Genomic DNA, 21,823 nt, shown 5'->3' on the forward strand with positions numbered 1-21,823 from the left:
CAGCCATGACGGTGACTTAAAATAATTCAATAATGTTATTATTGATCTGTAACAGGCATGTTGGTAAAATATGAATTATGCTGAAATAGAAAGATAGTGATAACAGATGGAACAAAGTCATTCTTATTCAGTAGATTAGGTTATTCCAGTAAATAAAATTTGAAAAAATCACAGTAGTGAGAAGACTCATCTTTAAGGTAAAAAAAACCACATACATTTCAGTAGTCAACTTTTCTGCTGATTAGAATACATGGTGAATACACCATGGTGCTGTGTATGCTTAGTTCTTCTGTAAAACAGTTTAAAAATATAGACTCTTCTAATTTTTTTCCATCTAATTATCATTGTAACCTGAGGTTGAGAGAATTCATGAAGTATTCATATTTAGTACTGTATTTTTATTTTATTATCTACTGTAATCTACAGGATATCCCACTCTTGTTTTTTCAGTTGTCCTGTTTCATTTCTCATTAACACTGGCTAACAGTATATCTTTGTAAAACAGTGTCAAAAATATAAAGAAATTATTGCTGCTAATTTACACTAGGGCTATTATAGTTTTGTATTTAGCTTCATAATTTTATTTTTTTCTTTTAAATCCTTGAAATGTCACTACTTTGTGAATTTTAATTTGATTTAGAGGCTTTTCATTATTGTTTTATACTATCAAGCCCTGATTAAGAATTCATATTTTGTGTTTTATAAAGTACCTGATAAATGTGTAACATTTGAAAAATAGTATTCATTATGGTAAAAATATTATTTTGAAATATACCTCTTTGATGAATTAACACCATGTTAGTTTTTCTTATTCAGTTTATTTTATAGTTAGTGAAGATTTCTAGATGTATAGTGAATGCCCTAGTGAAACTCACTTTTATCTCAGTAATTGCTTAATTTCAGAAGTTTACACATTCTGCTAATGAACCACACATATTCAGGCTGGCTGCCTGAATTTACCATCCACTAAAGTTACATAAGCCTGGATTGTCAACAGGGGGAAACAGATATGTGCTTGAGGTACCCGCTGTGTTTAGCATCTAACAAAACCTCTAAATGTAAGATCATTCTCTCCGAAACTGCAATTTTGGAACAGAAAAAGTTGTAGCAGATAGAGGATTCAAAAACCAAACCAGTAAATTCAATAGGATAATCTCCTCATGCTGAGAATTATACATAATGTTAGTTCCTTAACATTAGAAAGGATATCGTCTTGGAAAAATGTGGCTATTATGGAAAAAATATTGGGTTGGATTAAATGAAGCTGAAAGTAGAGTGGACTTCTAATGGTGAAAATTGTTCAGCAACTCAGTAATGTCTTCTCTAAAAGAAAAATTACAATCTGTTAAGTTTTGTGAGAACTGGAAAAACTTTTAGAAGAAGTTATTCTACTTTATATAATCTTCCAAGATGATAAAAGCCAGTATTTTGGAGGAACTAAAAGATCTTTATAGAAAAATAAATAGTGAATCAAGAATTAAAAACACTTGACTTCTAAGTCATAATATTGATGCCATTTTGAAATACCAGTCCATGAAAAATCTATTTTCACCTGTACTGTATTATTTGACTGTTTTTGTGGTTTGTTTTTTAAAAATCCTCTGTCTCTAGACATCCTAATTTCTATAGGCATTCTTTAACATAGAATTCTATGACATTATAAAATTTTTGCTTAGCATCAGTAAAAAGTTGAACTATTGATGTTCCTTGAAGAATTTCCTTAGATATAGACAAGTAAACAGGGCCAAATGTGGATATAGACAAGTTAAGTCCAGTTCAGTCACTCAGTCGTGTCCGACTCTTTTTGACCCCATGAATCGCAGCACGCCAGGCCTCCCTGTCCATCACCAAGTCCCGGAGTTCACTCAAACTCATGTCCATCGAGTCAGTGATGCCATCCAGCCATCTCATCCTCTGCTGTCCCCTTCTCCTCCTGCCCCCAATCCCTCCCAGCATCAGACTCTTTTCCAATGAGTCAACTCTTCGCATGAGGTGGCCAAAGTACTGGAGTTTCAGCTTTAGCATCCTTCCTTCCAAAGAACACCCAGGCTGATCTTCAGAATGGACTGGTTGGATCTCCTTGCATCCAAGGGACTCTCAAGAGTCTTCTCCAACACCACAGTTCAAAGGCATCAATTCTTCGGTGCTCAGCCTTCTTCACAGTCCAACTCTCACATCCATACATGACCACTGGAAAAACCATAGCCTTGACTAGACAAACCTTTGTTGGCAAAGTAATGTCTCTACTTTTGAATATGCTATCTAGGTTGGTCATAACTTTCCGTCCAAGGAGTAAGTGTCTTTTGATTTCATGGCTGCAATCACCATCTGCAGTGATTTTGGAGCCCCCCAAAAAATGTCTGACACTGTTTCCACTGTTTCTCCATCTATTTGCCATGAAGTGATGGGACCAGATGCCATGATCTTTGTTTTCTGAATGTTGAGCTTTAAGCCAATATTTTCACTCTCCTCTTTCATTTTCATCAAGAGGCTTTTTAGTTCCTCTTCACTTTCTGCCATAAGCGTGGTGTCATCTGCATATCTGAGGTTATTGATATTTCTCGCAGCAATCTTGATTCCAGCTTGTGCTTCTTCCAGTCCAGCGTTTCTCATGATGTACTCTACGTATAAGTTAAATAAGCAGGGTGACAATATACAGCCTTGACGTACTCCTTTTCCTATTTGGAACCAGTCATATACAGGGCCAAATGTGTGGATCAGAGCATGAATTCAAGGCTTTTGAAAGTAGTTTTATGACAAAGTATGTATTTTATTTTATCTTACACTTATTATTGTGTCTCCCACTCAGGATGGAATCTGTAGCAGAGTCTTTACAAACTCTCACTTGTATAGCAAGTATACTGGGACTTCATCCTCATATGTTCAGTATGGTCTACTTTTTACATTTTTCCAAGATAGCAATTTAGTTGCCAATGTGAATTTAAAAACAATAGAATTCTTTGAAAAATAGTTAAATTAAAATATGGGTATACTTTCTTGCAGAATCATTAATTTACGCATGCATTCTTCATTACACATATCACATATGCGTAGTTGTTTTGAGCAACTATCGCTTTTCGACAGAGAGCGGCATTTCTCTTAGTCAGGAGATGCAAAGCATAGGCTTGATCCTCATTTTGGTTATCTTTCCAACTTGTCCTCCATACTCTGAGCTTATTTTCTCAAGAGGCCATTTGCCGTCAATATGCTGGCCGTTATCTTCTCTCCTTAGCAGTGTGCCAGTTCTAGGGACTCTTAGACTTGCCCTGTGACTGATTCATTGTCCAGTTTGTAGATCCCAAGAGCTTTCTCAGCTAACTACAAAGAGCCTCTTGTTCCTGCCCCAGCTGTTTATTGCCGTTTCTCTTTAGCGCTACTTTGCTGTAATCTACACTGAGAAATGTCTTGAACTTGTTTAATGACTTCCTAACTGGTGCACTGACCACTAATCTCCAAATAATTCCTCCTTTGTGGTGGGTGGCTTTATATACACACACATTTATATTTATGTTTACATGTACATCAACCTCCTAAGTTTGTGATTTCAAAGTTTAATAACTAGCTCTCTAGCAATGATATGAGAAATAAAAGCTATTTCCTTTCCTAAGAAACACAGACAGATTTTTTCTGTACATTATTTTGTTTCCCCCTTCAAAATTCCATGCTCTTCTTCAGAAGACTTAGGTCAAAAATTATGAGACCACTCATGTGAGGGTCATTTTCAATAAACTTTCATTTACTGTGGGCTAAAAGCAGAGACATTACTTTGCCGACTAAGGTCCGTCTAGTCAAGGCTATGGTTTTTCCAGTGGTCATGTATATGTGAGAGTTGGACTGTGAAGAAGGCTGAGCGCCGAAGAATTGATGCCTTTGAACTGTGTTGGAGAAGACTCTTGAGAGTCCCTTGGACTGCAGGGAGATCCAACCAGTCCATTCTGAAGGAGATCAACCCTGGGATTTCTTTGGAAGGAATGATGCTAAAGCTGAAGCTCCAGTACTTTGGCCACCTCATGCGAAGAGTTGACTCATTGGAAAAGAGTCTGATGCTGGGAGGGATTGGGGGCAGGAGGAGAAGGGGACAACAGAGGATGAGATGGCTGGATGGCATCACTGACTTGATGGACGTGAGTCTGAGTGAACTCTGGGAGTTGGTGATGGACAGGGAGGCCTGGCGTGCTGCGATTCATGGGGTCGCAAAGAGTTGAACATGACTGAGCGACTGAATTGAACTGAACTGAACTGAAGAGTCACCAGGGGATGGAAATAGTATTAAAAGGCAATTACTCAAAAGTGATTGTTTGCTTTGGTATTACTTATTAGTTGGTTATTTAGGCATAATTTCTGTATTTTCTAATAGTAGTTGAAAGAAAAGTAAGAAAAAAAAAACAAACATGTGAGCATCATAAGATGTTAGTCCCTTTTGCACCGTTTGGTTGTACTGAGGATGTTAGAACAGCCACATTCAAAACCACTTCATCACCTGACTTAGAAAAAGAACCAAGAAGAACGTAATGACAACTTTCTCAATAACTCGATTCTACTGCTCAGTGTTCCTGGTAGTTCTTACTTGTCCAGTGTAAAAACAAGTGGAGGACTTGTTGCATCTCACAGGAAAAAGAACCATCATGCTGTAGCACATCAGGAATGGATTAGGGTACTAGTGGTCCAGAAAAAAAGCTCATGTTTCTTTTCATTATGTGTTAATTAACTATCATAGCTATACATTTCTTATAGAAATATGTTTAAGTCTGGTCATAATCTATTGAAGACATAATATGTATTTTTGAACGTTGATTCAGATGGATGGTTAATTTCATAGAGATGAGCAGTGCTTTCATTACATGTCCTGTATTCCTATATTTTTGGTGCGTTTTCAGTATAGTAGGGCTTTCAAAGCTGGCCCCTAGTCAAGTTCCTGCCTGCCAGCAGTGTTCCATTAGAAATGAGAAGCAAATAATGGGAAGCTGGGGGAATATGGGAAGCAGGAGTATTTGGTGAAGAATGAGCTTGCCTTAAGGTATAATAGAACTTGTCAAAAGCCTGTTTGTTCTAGTGAAAGTGAAGTCGCTCAGTCATGTCTGACTCTTTGCGACCCCATGGACTGTAGCCTATCAGGCTCCTCCGTCCATGGGATTTTCCAGGCAAGAGTGCTGGAGTGGATTGCCATTGCCTTCTCCAGGGGATCCTTCTGACCCAGGGATCGAACCCGGGTCTCCCACATTGCAGACAGGCGCTTTACCGTCTGAGCCACCAAGGAAGCCCCCTGTTTGTTCTAGAAGTGCTGTTAAAGCTAACGACATTCAAAATGAAAGGACCTGGCCTCATAGGGCTTTACAGGCTGCGAACAACCAAGCACATGGTTTGCCTCATTAGCTAAAATTTGCTGGACTTTATTTCTCTCAATGTTTTAGGTACCCAAGAGGGTGGAAGGTGGGGTCTATGGCATTGCATAGACGGAAGGTTACTGGGCTGTACTTTTCACTTAACATGACATGGTACCCTTCCCTCTGTGTGATGTCCTGACCCCACCCTCCATCCTTTGGGTACTGAAGCATGAATACCTCGGTATGGTGGTCACTCTCTTCTTGATTTTTGAAGTCAAAATAGTGAATGTTCCCAACTATTAGGACTTTGGGATGAATTCTTCATCTGAAAGCTGAAATGCACAAGACCTGAGCAATAGCCACATTCAAATGCATGAATAAGTGTGCTCTTTGTTTAGATTCATCCCTCTGTCCTAGACTCCGTCAAGCAATCACTTCAATAGCATCCTTTCAGGTAGTAAGAATTTCTGATCTCACACCAACCTGGGATTAGCATTGAACAAAATTGCCTTTCCAATGTGTGTCTCTCCCACCTGTGCATACTGTGAGGGGAACCACACAAGCATGCAGAATGAGGGCTCAGTCTGCTAAGACAGAGGGTGGAAAGCACTGGTCTCTCATCTTACTGGCTACATAACTTCCTCTGAAGAGCTTGTTATCAGTCTGCATCTCTTGAGATTCTGATTCAGGACCCAGGAATCTGTAGTTTCAAAAGCTCTACAAGTGTTTCTGGTGTAGAACCAGGTAAAGAAATCACCATAACCTGCATGGAGGTCCCTCATTCTCCCCCAGTCTTGCCACAATACTGTTTTGAAAGCTGTGACTTGAAAGGCTTAAAACAAATACCATCTCAGACAAGTTGAGGACCTTCAGCTTCCCCCAGAGCAAACTCCCACTGTGGTCCATCTCTGTTGGTCTGAGGGGCCCCTCAAAAGCTTGACTTCTGTACTGAATGGGTTTCCAAATTCAGCACAGCACAGGCCCAGTGAAGAATTCTAGGGTAGCACATTTCTCTACCCCTGGATGGTAGGCACCGTTCTCCGTGTCCGGGTTACTGTGGACAAGAGCTGACAGCTTCTCACAGGTTATAGTTCTTAAACAGCTTACAGTCCAGTGGGAAGAATCAGGGAAGAAACAGACATGCAAATTAATCAGCTAGATTATTCCTGAGAGTAATAAGTACTATGAAGAAACAAGTTAATGGAAAGAAGAATGCTTTTGGAAAGAAGTATACTGACAAATAACTCAGACTTACTGGAAGAAAAAGGGTCAGCCTGTGGGTGTACAAGAAAGAAACGTGGCCTATTTGAGACAGAGAAGACTGGCATCTACTGAATAAGAAAAGCAATAGGATGGTGACTAATAGATATAAAAATGATTTTGGAAAAAAAAAAGATACATGGTTTTCACTTAAACTGATCTGGGAAATCCTTCAACCTTAGTCAAAATATCTCAATTATTCAGGTATATTCTATTGGAGCTACTGTTTCCTTTCGTTGGGCTTTGAGTATTTTTTATGATTGTATATGCAAGTTGCTTTTCTTTGCTGAAGATTATCATAAGTGGTCCTTACTATAAAAGCATGGTTTGAATTGCGTGGCTGGTGTAAGGTAAAGTCAGTGGTAATGTGGCCATTCTACTAGTAACTGAATTTCAGAGTATCTTGTTTCCCATGCCAGCTTTACGGCAGTTGCTCCCTGATCTTTTATATCATCAAGCCAAGATCCAGTAATTGTGCTGATCTTGTATTGATATATCATTGAGATTCTCTCTTAGCACAAAGTGACTGTAAGCCAAAAAGAAGAGCTTACTTTCCAGTTTTTATAAAATTGCATTCACAATAATGTAATTCTATACTCCAATGAAAGAAAAGTTGTCCTTCATGTCTACATCATCTAGAGCCCATGTATTTATAAAACTGTGTGATTCTAGTTGCCGGATTATGCTGCAATTGTATGTCAGTAATTCCAAGTTTATGATCCACAACCTGAATTAGTGTCTTGGTATTTGTCATTGACATGACAATATAAAAAATAATGATCCATGAATTTCCAGCCGTGGCCAGGAATTGAAATGGAGGAATGGAAAGGGCAAGAGAGGATAGGAGGGGAGGGAAAAGTGAAGAAGATGCTCCAGAATGTTTTTCATTCCTCCTTCCTCCTTTACCCTGAGCACCAAAATCCCATTCTTTCTGGTACCTTGATATTTTTGATACAACTATTTTGAAATGCCACTTTGATCTCACAGTTTTCAAGTTCATACCAGGTTTCAGGAACTCTTCTAATTCCATTACATTATTGATACCTTTAATTCTCACAATAGCCAAGTAAGTTAAAGTACCAATATCATCCCATTTTATACATGAATACACTGAGGCTCAGAGAAGTTGAGTAACACACCCAGAATCTCTCAGGATTGAAGCCTGAGGGTCTTTTGCATGGCAAAAATGAGAATTTATATGGCATTTTTATTCACCCATTGTTTTACAGTATTTTTTTAAATCAGTGAATCCCTTTGATTCATATTTCCTTCTGTCAGCTTTCATCACATAAAGGGATGAAGTTGAAGATATTTCAGCTTGCTTTTGACTACAGCATAGAATGTGTTAAGATAGCAAGCATCCTTTGACCTCTTGATTTCCTATTCACTGATACATTCATTCTGTGAACCTCTTAGCATGAAAGAAATAGCCAAATCATTCATCATTCAAGCATAAAATTGTCTTAAAATATTAAATATATACACATATGTAAACCCTATAAAATGTCAAAGATATTATAACATGATAGTTGACAGCAAAAGCTTTGAATTAGACAAATCTGAATTGAAACTCTATCATTCATTTTTAACAGTGATCTTGTCCAGCCACATAACCATAATGGAGATAATATTTATTTTTTAGAGATTTGAAAGTAACAGATGAAACAGTACTGAATAATTGGTTTTTAAACTGAGAGACTACATGGCTTTTAAGAATTTTTGTTTTAAAGAGAAGGTGAGAAAGTTAAGAAATTGCAATTCCCAGTGATTTTTTTTTTTTTTTTTACCGTTTATAGGATTTCATTTCAAAATTTGGAAAAAGTTTGACATCTGATACTAGGGTTCATCTTATAAAAATGCTCATTTATGATATCAATTTAAATTTAATTGGTTTTTTTCTTTCTTAATGGTACCTAAAATAATGATGTGTTTTATAATTGATGACATTTTAGAGTCAATTAAATACAATTTTTATAATATGTATCAACTTTTCTTCAGGAGGCAATAACATGTAATAGATATATGTTTAGATATCAGTATATAGGTTATGCCAAATTCTTTGTCTTTGACACATCTGCAAAAGGAAAACCTATTCCATGATATTGTTAGTGTTAAATTACAAACTGTGTATAAAACTGTCAGTATAGTGCAGTTTTGTTAAACAATTCTGGTGCAGACTTGTTAAACGCACAACAGTAATAGCTATTATTATTGTTGTTGTTATTTTTCCATTTAATCTGTGAAGTGATAGAGACCTGGATGCAAAGCGAGGTTTGCCACAGATTAACTTTGGAAACTCTGTCTTACTTTCCTGTTTTGCAAAAGAATGTTGTGGCTAAGATGGCCTCTGAATTCCTTCTGGCTCTAAAATTTTATAATTTTATTATCTAATTCAGAATTGGAACATAATATAACCATAAAATGAATTTTCTTTGTTTCTTTCAGTTTGTGGGGACATCCATGGACAATTCTTTGACTTGATGAAACTCTTTGAAGTGGGGGGATCTCCTGCCAACACTCGCTACCTCTTCTTAGGGGACTATGTTGACAGAGGGTACTTCAGTATCGAAGTAAGTCTGCATGATTCCTTTTAGCTGTTCAGTAATGGATTAACACTATTTTAGCAAGACAAAAGTGGTGAATATTATTGTGTTAAATAAATCCCTAGTCTTTAACAATAAACTCTAATACATATACTTTGGGAGATGCTATATATTCCTATTTTTCATTGATTCCTATGTGCTTCTTATTGCATAGAAATGTCAAGGAATTGGCTAATAGTAAGATTTGGCCTTTTGTACTTTTTACAAATTTGCAACTTTGCAAAAATTGCATCATATTTTACATTAGCTAATTCTGTCTCCTCTTGAGAGAACTAATAAAAGTCAATTAAATAAACAGATTTGTGCAGTTATATCTTAGGAGGCACTAAGTTATTTTTGTAAATGGATAATCAAGTGCATGTCTGTCTGTCTGCACTGGTGTGTGAGTGTGTGTGAGTACACTTACAGCTGCTGTTTTGTCTTATATGGCACCTGTCATCTAACTAGGGTTATTTGTCAAAATCATTTATTAAAACAAAACAGATAACCTTTGAGTAGATGTTCATCCTCAGCCTCCCAACTGCTTCTGTTTCAGGTAAGTAGAAGTTACGTTCAAAATAAAGTCAAGGGTCTTGTTTTATTCACACCTTTGCTCTTCTTCCTGGTGCTTAATGTGGTGTTTCATACATAGAAATAACTTATAAATACTTATTAAAAGAAATAATTATAAATAAGAATAAGTTTTAAAGGGCTCATGCTATAGCGGATGACATTATATGTACTCTTGGAAATAATACTTTAAAAAGGAAAACAATTATTCTTAAGTAAAGAGAGAAATCAAATTTACTGAAGACCCACACCAATGTAATACATTCATAGTAATCATTTATAAAAGAAATTCTAGGTTTTAAAATTTTATCATAATATTTTATTATAGGAATATTTAATGTTTAAAAACATCACTCTTAGACGGCTTTTACTTTTAAACTGTTATACTAACTTTTGAAGGGGGTGGTATTCCAATTCAGTTCACCTCCAGTCATTGATCATATGTATGTGTGTCTGTAGTATATAATATATATATATACTACATTATATATATATACACATATACATATATATATATATATACACATTGTGTATAGCCATCAATATATTAATCACATTTAAAGATCACACGTTTCTTAATTATTCATCCTGGTAAGGGAGGGAGGGTTGTAGAAGTTCAAAAAAAGGAAATACATTTAGGTATTTCTACCATTTAGTAAGCAAGTTTTATCAAGCACATAAAATGTATATGCACAGTAATTGGGAGAATTTAAAGAAGTATACATCCTTGCTCTCCAGAAGCCTAAATCAATACAGGAAACTATAACTATAAAAAGCTCTATAGAATCAGAAGTCTAAAACAGATAGTCATCCAGGATTCAATTGTTATTTGAACTGGTTATTAAAATCTTGGGATAAAAGGGGTACAGAAGATAATTACCACTGGAATATAGAAATTTGGGAGAATTTTGAGAGCATATATGGCTGGGGTAAGAAACAAAGAACAAGTAAGATTTAGCTCAGAGGAAAACTGAAGTGAGAAAGGCACAGAAGAAGAAATTAAGAAACCTTGTAAAACCTCATTCATGGGCTGACTTCACCAACATGGCAGAGAAGTGAGAAGGAGTACAAATTTTGTAAGACCTTTGTATCACTTTAGGGCTAGTATCTGCCAAGAGTAAAGAAAAAAATAATGGTGGTTTTGAACAGAAGTTTATTTCTCTCTCAAGTAAAAACCCATAGATGGGTGGACCATGACTGGTGTGACTCAGCCTGGCCCCAGGGGCCCAGGCTGTCTGCCTTATTGATCTGATGAGTGTGACCTCCTTCCAAAGTCAACCTCATGACCCAAGAGGTTGGGCCACACCAGCTTCGGCGTGCAGCTTGAAGGAAAAGAAGAGAGAAAGAGTATGCCTTCTCATTTGAAGGCGTTTTCCAGAAGGGGCATAGTTATTTCCTGTGGGCCAGAGTTTGTTGACTTGGCTAAATGTGATTTCCGTGTGTAGACAGATTTGAGCAAGACTGTAGTAGACAGGAAACTGCAATGGGAGGTAAAGAGTTTCTGTTCTTCCCTTAAATTAAGGTTATGTGGAATCTAAGTAAATATTTTTAAAAATTATTTTAGTGACTCAAATTGACATTATTCATTTGACATTTCTATGTTCCTATGAAAGGTTCAGAGAATGACTGCAATCGGTGTACTGTATACTTCCTTTGAATCTCATCTTCTAAGCAAAGAATGGTGAAGACTCTCCTGTAGGGACTGATTATTTTTATCAGCCAAATGATGGAGTGTTGTGTTAGAACTTTTTTTCTTAACGTTACCAGTCTATTTACCTCTTGAAACTTCATAAACTCTAATTAGAGCTTTTTTAGAACTGTTTCTTTAAAGTAAAGAAGTTGAGAAGCAGTAATCACTAACTGGTTCCTCAGTAGATTTTAATTTTAGTCTACAATTAATCTAGATACTTGAACTATGATAGTTTATGTAATATATATTAGTATCTTCTGTAATTTAAGCAAAGAATAAAAATCTGAAAACAAACGTTGGGGAAATACCAAATGTGGCTATCAGAGGACACTGATAAACTTTAAAACTTTTGAGATGCATGTACCATAGTTCCCATCTTTAAAAACAGCTCTTTAATTAAACTTTAGAAGTCTGAGAGTACAGCCCCAGGGACTTGGCCACATGCACACAAAATGACAAAAATGTGATGGCCTCATAAGTAAAAATGATCCGTTTTGATTAGATTGTGATCTTTGAGGAGTTTGAGGATGGCTCAGTGATGTGATCCTATTTAAAACAGAACAGTCATTTATGTAAAATACACTTACTGAAGATACTGTGAGGTTTTTAATTGTGGGTTAAGGAAACTGACATTGTTTGCAAATTAGAAATGGTATTGTTTGCCTAGTATAAATGATCTCATTTATTCCTCATAGCTCTGCAAGGAGCTTGTGAATGTCTTCCTTTCCAGCCTGCAAAACCAAGGCTCAGAGAGACTCGCACACACAGTAAATGGCAGTGCCAAGATTCAAAGTCTGTGCTCTTTCCAATCGCATGCCTTGGCCATATATTCACTAAACAAGCCATAAAAAAATGTACACGTAGGTGATGCAGACACTTTTACATACTGTTTTATTAATTTACAGGTGTGCAAACATGCACACAGTCCACTCCCTCACCAATGTAATCTAAAGGGCAAACCTGTTGCTTTAAGACAAATCCTAAAATGAGAGCTCAGTTTTCCAGAGTGTACTATCTCCTAACAGACATCCTGATTCATCTTAATAATTCAGAGTTCCACTGCAAGTCTTCTCCTTCGGCTGTTCTCTGGGCAAAGAAGAGCACTTAAGTTTAATTTTTACCAAATTAGCTTTGAAGAGTAGGGTCAGATTTCATACAGTCTCATCTGGGCAGTATTTACAGGCGCTGGGTAATGTGTTCTGGGCAGTACGTGAAGATCATTTTATGAACTCTCTCCTCGCCTCTCTTCCACTCTTCTTCTGCCAGAATTAGAAATTGTCCCCCATAAAGTTAGCCCAAATAAAACAAGCAAGCTTTTAAGTAGTGATAAGAGAGGTGATTTTGCCTGGGGGTCATAATTTGTCTCACATCAAATACCATCCTCTTTCTGATGCTGGCATTATGCTGTCTAATCTCTTTGTGTCTGTGTGTGTGTGTGTATGTGTGTACACACATATAAGCTTACATATATAGGTTCATGGCTGAATGTATTTCTATGAGAATGCACGGAAAACTCAGATTTGGAAGAAGAGGCACACACAGCTGCTTCCTTCTATTCGCTTCATCGGGTTCCCTTTCTAGCCGTTCTGCACTGCAAGACATTGCCTTGAGCCCCTCCCACAGCACTAATAACTAGATCTCAGCCCAGGCCTCAGACTCCTTTAAGTAGGAAGAATTGTATTTACTAGCTGTGAACCCATAGACTAGCATGAACCACGGTATGTCAGGCAGTGTTCGTGCTTCTGCCTGAGAATAACAAGCAAGCAGTGCAGCGGGTGATGTTAGGTGACAGAGTGAAGCCACAGACACGGGGAAGAGACTGTTTGGCTGTTTCCTCGAATCTGATGCTCTTTATAGTGCATTGCGAGTCCCCAGCGCTGCTTCTCCGGGTGCTTGTCAGACCAGGCAAATGATGGCTTGGAGGAGCAGCATTCGACATTTCACAAATCTGGATCTTTTCCCAGCCGATACACATCCCTCACTTGATCGTCCTGTGACTGAGAGACAGCATTTTTGATTGGAATGTTTCATAGCATGTATAGCTATTTTAGGGAGCTGCTTGATATATATCCGAGGCTGAATATATATATACACACACTCATATATATGTTTCCTTTCTTGCTTCTTCTTTTACATCCTTCTTGACTCCCCATACAAGTTTTTAAGAATAAATCACAAAGTAAATCATTGCACTGCTGTAGTCAAGCCAATTAAACTAATGAAGAAAATTATATCCTTAGTGCTGCTTCTCTGAGGAAGATAGATACATAAGAGAAAACTACGCCTGTGATAATAATTAATAAAAAGATTAGAGGATGCGCAAATCTTTTGTATTTACAAAACCAAGCTAATTTTAAATTATAAAGGGAAAGTGAAGGCTCTCAGTCGTGTCTGACTCTTTGCAACCCTGTGGACTGTAGCCTACCAGGCTCCTCTGTCCTTGGGATTTTCCAGGCAAGAGTACTGGAGTGGGCTGCCATTTCCTTCTCCAGGGGATCTTCCCGGCCCAGGGATCAAACCCTGGTCTCCCGCATTGTAGGCAGACACTTTACCATCTCAGCCACCAGGGAAGTCCACGTTAAACTGTAAATAACTGTTTAATTACTTAGACGGGAAAAAATAGTCAAAGTGTTGTTGAAAGTGGTTAGTGCAACTGATTTAAATATCACCATGCAAAAAAAAGCCAATTGAACTTGCCTCTGTTTCTGCCTTACTCAGTAAATCCAATGAAAATTTTATTCATATTAGCCATCTGATACCACATGGACCAAAAAAACAGCTATTTAACTAATTTTTATTTCATTGTTTATTAATTGTGATAATGTTTTACATGGGGTTTTTTTCTTTGTTTTTTTTTTTCTTTTAAAGAATATCAAGTTGTAATTTTAAGCTCTTCAGATCTCCAGAATGTTAGAACTTTAGATGACAAAATAGTTGCAAGCAAGACAGAGTTGTGCTTGGCAGCCCTCTCCCACCAGATGTTGAGGGCGAAGGCTGGCGGGGCTCCGCTCTCCAGTCCACCCCTTGCCCTGTCATTTACCGTGCCACTTATTCCATATTGGCTGCGTTTGTGGTTTTGTTCAGTGTTTGGGAAGATATTTTATTCTTGCCACGGGGGAGAGGGAAATAAAATGTGAAAAGAAGACTCTTATTTTTAGGGTCCTCTGAGCCAAGAATTTGGAAACTGAGTTTTCTTTAGTGTTTTCTTTCCTCCTTCCCTCCTCCTCCCTCCCTTCCTTTTTCTCTGTCATCTCTCTTTTTTCTCCCCCATTCTCTCTCTACTCCCTCTCCTTTCTGGTTGTGTTCCTTCTCATTTATAGGAAAGGAGTCACTGTTTCCTAAATTTCTGCTCCATGCAGGGAGCTTTACGTCCATTACATAATAAGGGATATGAAATGTGTATTGAATCGTTGAAAAGGTAAATAGATAGAATAAGGAATCCATAGAACCTTTGAGTTTTCAGTTATGAAAGAGCTACAGTAATTAAGACTAGAGGTGATAAAACCATGTGCTGATGTCAAAACATGATCTTTAACAGATGGCAGAAAAAGAGTATGTGGGCTCTAGAATGTGATTCCTTTGGTAGTATCTGAGTGGGGTTAAGTTGCAGTTTAGATTTTTGTTGGAGAGATTATAGCTTTGCTTTAAAATGCATTGTTATAGGTAAAACTAATCTAAAGAGTTCGGAACTGTGGTAACATTTTCCAAAGGATATTGACTGGGGGAGGGACACAAGGAAGCCATCTGGATGCTGAAATGTAACTGAATCTGGGTGGTGGTTTCATGGGAATATACATATGGAAAAATTCACTGACCAGTACATTTAAGATATATACATTTCACTGCATATAAATTATGCTTTAGTGAAAACAAAAAACAAAATCTTTTTAAAAAGTAACTACAATATAGTCAAAGCACATAGTCTCTCCCCCAGTATATGCCTTAAATACAATTTCAACAAGTGAATGTAATTTTTAAAAATTTCACATACCCATTCCTATTCCAAATCAACATCCAATGTTAGCAATCTATTTGGGAAAGATATATGCATATATAATTTATAATTTAATTTATATTTTCAATTTATAATTTTAAATTACACTATTTATACATAATATATAACCAAAATATACATATGATAACAGTCATATAAATTTAAAATAAGAATGGCTCTCACATTGATGTTAATAACTGTGTATATCTTCTCTGAAATGTGAGACAAGCTTGATAATATACATTCCTTTTGCTAGAACACTATAAGTGCACCTCTAAACCTGATACATAAGAGAGACTCATTGAAACACCTACTACCCACTGAGATAATAGGGGATTTTTACACTTATCAAAAGATCATAATCCTTCCATTTGGCCATTGGTCAACTTCTCAGAAATAGTAATATCATCTTTTGCATCAACTTTAGGCAATAATTATAAGCACAAACTAGTCATTGTAAAATTATTTAATGTAATATATATATTTAAAATTTGATGTCAGCTCATCATTTTTGTTTATTCAGTTATAATTGCATAGTTGGGGACAGTATCTGGCTTGAACAACTCAATAATGCATATTTTTTCTTTCTTTAAAACCAGGGCTATGTATTCAAACAGTTACTTCCATTGACTTAATAAATAATCATATGGGCTGACAGAAATGATGATTGTTCATAGGCAGCACTACAGATGAATTGCCAGTAGCTTGTCCCTCATTCCTACCATATGTTAGAAAGCTCATTATTAAAATGTAAATATTGCATTATTTGGGGTTTTAGATTTTAGTAACTAGAATCAGACTTGTCTCAATATTCTTCTGGTTCTTTAGCTTCACTTTCGGAATAAAGTTCATGAGAATTAAAAAGCACACTTGTTTTCAGTGTGATTTTTTCTTCCCTGTGGATTTTTAATGAATGCTATTTGAGGATAATGAAATTGATGTTAATACTTGAGTATCCCAGTTATCTTAATTCATGCTTCTGGAAGACTGTGTCAAGGGAGGTTGATTCCAAGCCTCATTTTTATACAAACTGCAATATACAACTAATCATTTTGTGAGTTTTAAGATATATGAAAAGTTTCCCCTAGCTGTCAACAGCATGTGTAGTGAGATTCCTTGGCCTTCATTTTGATTACAATTATATATGAAATGAAAAGGTCAAGGCTTTAAATACCAAAAGCACTGAAATAAGAGACAAGATAATGGGAGAGAAGACTAGTGAAGGAGAAAAGAGCATAACAGGAAATAGAGACACAATCCAGGTTAGCCTGAGCTTATCAGTGTCTGCTTCCAAATTTTGTCAGGCCTTTCCTTGCTAATTCTTCCATTTCTATTCAAAATAATTCGCTTTACAAAGAGAAGTGCGTTTATTTTATTTATTAGCTGTTCATCACATTTCTTCTCATACTTTTACACAAGTATATTTTCATTTTTAATATATTTTCATTTTGGTTTTATCCAACAGACTGTATGTAGTCCATTGTTTGTTTGCGTGTGTTGTCTAGATCCCCAATGCAATGTTTATATTTTAGTATAGATGAACATTTGGAGAAGGAAATGGCAACCCACTCCAGTATTCCTTCCTGGAGAATCCCATGGACAGAGGAGTCTGGCAGGCTATAGTCCATGGGTGTGCGAAAGATTTGGACACAGTTGAGCAGCTGAGCACACATAGATGAATCTGGCTTGGTACCGAAATAATATTTTCTGTTTGATTTTCAATATCTTCCTTAAAAAAGACATAGTCTTTTGGAGACTTTTGGCCATACTAGCACATTTTGTTAATATCTTCCTGGTATGTGAGCCAAAGTATGTGTAACTATAATGGAAAATATTTATTTTTATATTATTCTTTTTTTTCTCAGTGTGTGCTGTATTTGTGGGCTTTGAAAATTCTTTACCCCAAAACACTGTTTTTACTTCGTGGAAATCATGAATGTAGACATCTAACAGAGTATTTCACATTTAAACAAGAATGTAAGTATACTTCTGGTTTCTTTTTTAACATCGTGTATGCTAAATAGTCATTTTAATCCATACAGAGTTTTACATTATGATCCATTGCTTAAAAGTAAAAAGCTCAAAAAATGAGACCATATCATTTCATACTACTTTCTGAGCATGGCGAGTTAAGAGAATTAAGAATTTCTTTTCAAAGTATAAGTTCTTTATAAATGATATAAAATTTGAATTAATATTTGATGTGATTTAGCCTAAGGTTTAGAAAAGGCACAGGAACCAGAGATCAAATTGTCAGCATTCATTGGATCATAGAAAAAGCAAGGGGTTTCCAGAAAATCATCTAAGCCAAAGCTTTTGGCTGTGTGGATACATCAGACTGTGGAAAATTCTTAAACAGATGGGAATACCAGTTCACCCTACCTGCTTCCTGAGAAATCTGTATGCAGGTCAGGAAGCAACAGTTAGACCTGGACATGGAACAACTGACTGGTTCCAAATTGATAAAGGAATACATCAAGACTGTATGTTGTCACCCTGCTTATTTAACTTATATGCAAAGTATATCATGTGAAATGCTGGGCTGCATGAATCACAAGCTGGAATCAAGATTTCCAGGAGAAATATCAACAATCTCAGATATGAAGATGACACCACCCATATGGCAGAAAGTGAAGAGGCGCTAAAGAGCCTCTTGATAAGGGTGAAAGAGGAAAGCCAAAGAGCTGGCTTAAAACTCACCCCTCAAAAAATGAAGATAATGGCATCTAGTCCCAGCACTTAATGGCAAATAGAAGTGGAAAAAGTAGAAGCTGTTACAGATTTTATTTTCTTGGTCTCTAAAATCACTGCAGATGGTGACTGCAGGTATGAAACTGAAAGATGCTTGCTGCTAGAAAGAAAAGTTGTGACAAACCTAGACAGCAGATTAAAAGATGCTTGTTCCTAGGAAGAAAAACTGAAAAACCTAGACTGCATATTAAAAAGCAGAGACATCACTTGGATGACAAAGGTCCACATGGTAAAAGCTATGTTTTTCTAGTAGTCATGTATAGATATGAGTTGGACCATAAAGAAAGCTGAGTGCTAAAGAATTAATGCTTTTGAACTGTGGTGTTGGAGAAGACCCTTGAGAATCCCTTGGACAGCAAGGAGATCCAACCAGTCAATCCTAAAGGAAATCAATCCTGAATATTCATTGAAAGGACTGATACTGAAGCTGAAACTCCAGTACTTTGGCCACCTGATGCAAAGAGCCAACTCATTGGAAAAGACTCTAATGCTGGGAAAAATTGAAGCAGGAGGAGAAGGGGGTGACAGAGATGAGATGGTTGGATGGCATCACTGACTCAATGGACATGAGTTTGAGCAAACTCCAGGAGATAATGAAGGACAGGGAATCCTGGCATGCTGCAGTCCATGAGGTTGCAAAGAGTTGGAAATGACTTACCAACTTAACAACAACAACAAGCCTAAGCAACAAGCGAGTAAATTATATTTTAAAGTAGTCAGAATATTGCCGTTCAGGATAATCCTACTTTTTAATCTCAAATCACTCAATAAAATCAAATGGAGGACAGATTGAACCTTGTGCTTCTCTTTCTGGACGCAAAGGATTTACCAGCCTCAAGTAGATTTTACAGAATTAAAGACAACTTCTTACAGAAATAAACTAGGGGTGAGGAGTACCTCATATAAATGTCATTTTCCTCTGTCTTAATTTCCCTCATTGTCTTTGGAAACTTAAATTTCTTTCTGTCATTCATTTAGCCCTATTTCAATGGAACACAAAACTTCTCTAAAAACATTAGTTGTAAGTTAATAAAGGAAAAGCAATGTGCAGTGATTTAGAAGGAACATTGGAAACTTTCTTGCTATCTGCTTTTCTATAAGAAAGTTCGGGAGAATGATCCAGTTTTGTATCTTCTTCCATTGATCTCCTAGTTTTTGTGTTCTGTTCTGTATTTAATATACATTTGTAGATAAATAGGACTTCTCTGGGGGCTCACATGGTAAAGAATCTCCCTGCAATGCAGGCGATCCATGTTCAGTTCCTGGGTCACGAAGATCCCCTGGAGAAGGGAATGACTACCCACTCCAGTATTCTTGCCTGGAGAATTCCATGGATAAGGGAGCCTGGCAGGCTACAGTCCATGGGGTCACATGGAGTGGACATGACTGAGCAACTAACACTGTAAATAAATAGCAGAAATGTATGTATGCAAAAGTTCTCTCCTCCATTATAGAAAAAATTATTAAAGATGGTCAAGTATGGATGAACCACAAAAGTAAAAAACAGTAGATGTAAACGTTAATATATAACTTTTAAAAGTCTTTAATCATATTTAGAACTTTGCATGTGTAGTTATATGCTAATATGATTCCAGCAAGAAAACAAAAAAATTAATTTTTATGAACCAATCCTACTTCTGAAATCATAAGAGTAAGTAATTGGTTTTTGATAATGTTTTAAAGGTAAAATAAAGTATTCAGAACGTGTATATGATGCCTGCATGGATGCCTTTGACTGCCTGCCCCTGGCTGCCCTGATGAACCAGCAGTTCCTGTGTGTACACGGCGGTTTGTCTCCAGAGATAAACACTTTAGATGATATCAGAAAAGTAAGTTCTGTTGTTTTCCAGGTCTAGCCATTTTTAGTCCTTCAGTAATAAATGCATAACATTAATTTCCCTGCCTTTAACGATAACGTTTTGAATTAAAATGATCTAAAGTAGTCGTGGGAGAAGGCAATGGCACCCCACTCCAGGACTCTTGCCTGGAAAATCCCATGGACGGAGGAGCCTGGTAGGCTGCAGTCCATGGGGTCGCTAAGAGTCGGACACGACTGAGCAACTTCACTTTCATGCATTGGAGAAGGAAATGGCAACCCACTCCAGTGTTCTTGCCTGGAGAATCCCAGGGACTGGGGAGCCTGGTGGGCTGCCATCTATGGGGTCGACCAGAGTCGGACACAACTGAAGTGACTTAGCAGTAGCAGCAAACTAGTCGTGAATATCTTCTTTGTATTCATTTTTTATCTAGAAAGAAGGATATATTTATACTTTAAAACTTCAAGGTTCATTTTGCCATGTGAAATGACATTAGAAATGTAAAATATTTGATCACAAAAAAGATATACATATATGCCTTTTCATTTCCTTTTGACTTGTTTCAAACAACCCATTGTATATTCATGATATGTTACAGTTAAAAGACATCATTTTTGTCTTGGGGAAATATCACAACAGGACTTTTAAAATGTGTCCATATTATTATTCTTTAAAAAATCTGCTTTTGCAGCTTAAACTTTTAACGTAACTATCTAACAAAGGCGATGATGCTATTCTATTGATTGTATTGAGTGGTGAGGTGACAAGCAGTTCATTTTTTACAAGAGATATTTTTCTACTTAATTTAACACTATCTATTAGCATTGTTTTAGCCAGCAGAAAAGATGAGTTAGGTTGAGTGTAGAAATACCTCTTTCATGAGAAAATGTAGCATAGGATATTTTTATTTAGTGGAAGAGACATCGTTTATTTCTTTGATTATGCTCAGTATCCTTTTAAAATGTCATTGCTTTTTAAAGGAAAATGATATTTAGGTAAGTAAAACATTTGAATTCTACCTGAATGCTCTATCATTAAAGTTCAGGTCTTCAAATGTAAAAAATAAGATTGTATTTACTTTCCTGTTAGAAAGGAAATGCATGGGTTTTATTTTTAAATTGAAACGAAAGTACATTAAATAAGCCTGCTCTGTGTGCTTGTGTCCTTTTTAATAAGATGCCATTACGCATCTGCTTTTGGTGTTCTGTAACACACAAAGGATTGGTATTTGCTTTACATTTAAAGTTCTGTGGAGACGGAACACTGAAATGTAGTCATTGAGTTCAAGTACATGAGTCTGCATGAATGAAACCAGTTTATTCTGCAATCTGATGGACTCCTGAAATCAGTAACTACATTTCTTATCACAAATTATGTAGATTTTTAAAATATCCTTTGCTAACCCTAGGACTTTGTTTCTAGCATGTTTCAGATAGCGTGTTCAATTCTCTCATTATCATTATGCTTTAGACTTTGAGGTAGAGTGATTTTTGGTTTGCATTTTCCATATGTCAGCGTTTCTGCCACACTTATTTTATTTAATCAGTTTCATAGTTGTTTAGCTGTAGATGATATGAATTTTAGAATGCATTCCATAACTTTTCCAGCATAAGTTCTGTACTCTGGTTGTTTTTACCAAAGCCCTAGCTGGGAAGCCACTTTTGTCGGAAAGTGTCTCCTTTATGGCTCTAGCCCTGATACTAAGTTCTTGTTTCTTAGAAAGAAATTCTGTATTTTTATGGACAAGCATTATTTTTCTTGTATGAATTATTCCAAAGCGTAAATTATTTAAGTCTGTTAAGCAAGTCTAAGTTCGCAATGAATATTTTATGGAT

The 21,823-nt window shown here is 36.5% G+C and overlaps 1 protein-coding gene across 2 annotated transcripts in view; it reads left to right on the forward strand.

The window, feature by feature from the left end:
- Positions 1–21,823, forward strand: part of PPP3CA (protein phosphatase 3 catalytic subunit alpha) — a 321,661-nt gene that overhangs the window by 238,152 nt on the left and 61,686 nt on the right. For both annotated transcript variants that reach the window (XM_068975525.1, XM_068975523.1), the window contains exons 3-5: positions 9,030–9,154; positions 17,286–17,397; positions 19,855–20,000. In XM_068975525.1, coding sequence (XP_068831626.1) covers positions 9,030–9,154; positions 17,286–17,397; positions 19,855–20,000 — 383 coding nt within the window. The remainder of the gene's footprint in view (positions 1–9,029; positions 9,155–17,285; positions 17,398–19,854; positions 20,001–21,823) is intronic.

The sequence above is a fragment of the Capricornis sumatraensis genome, chromosome 7 (genome assembly GCF_032405125.1).
Source record: "Capricornis sumatraensis isolate serow.1 chromosome 7, serow.2, whole genome shotgun sequence".
NCBI lineage: Eukaryota > Metazoa > Chordata > Mammalia > Artiodactyla > Bovidae > Capricornis > Capricornis sumatraensis.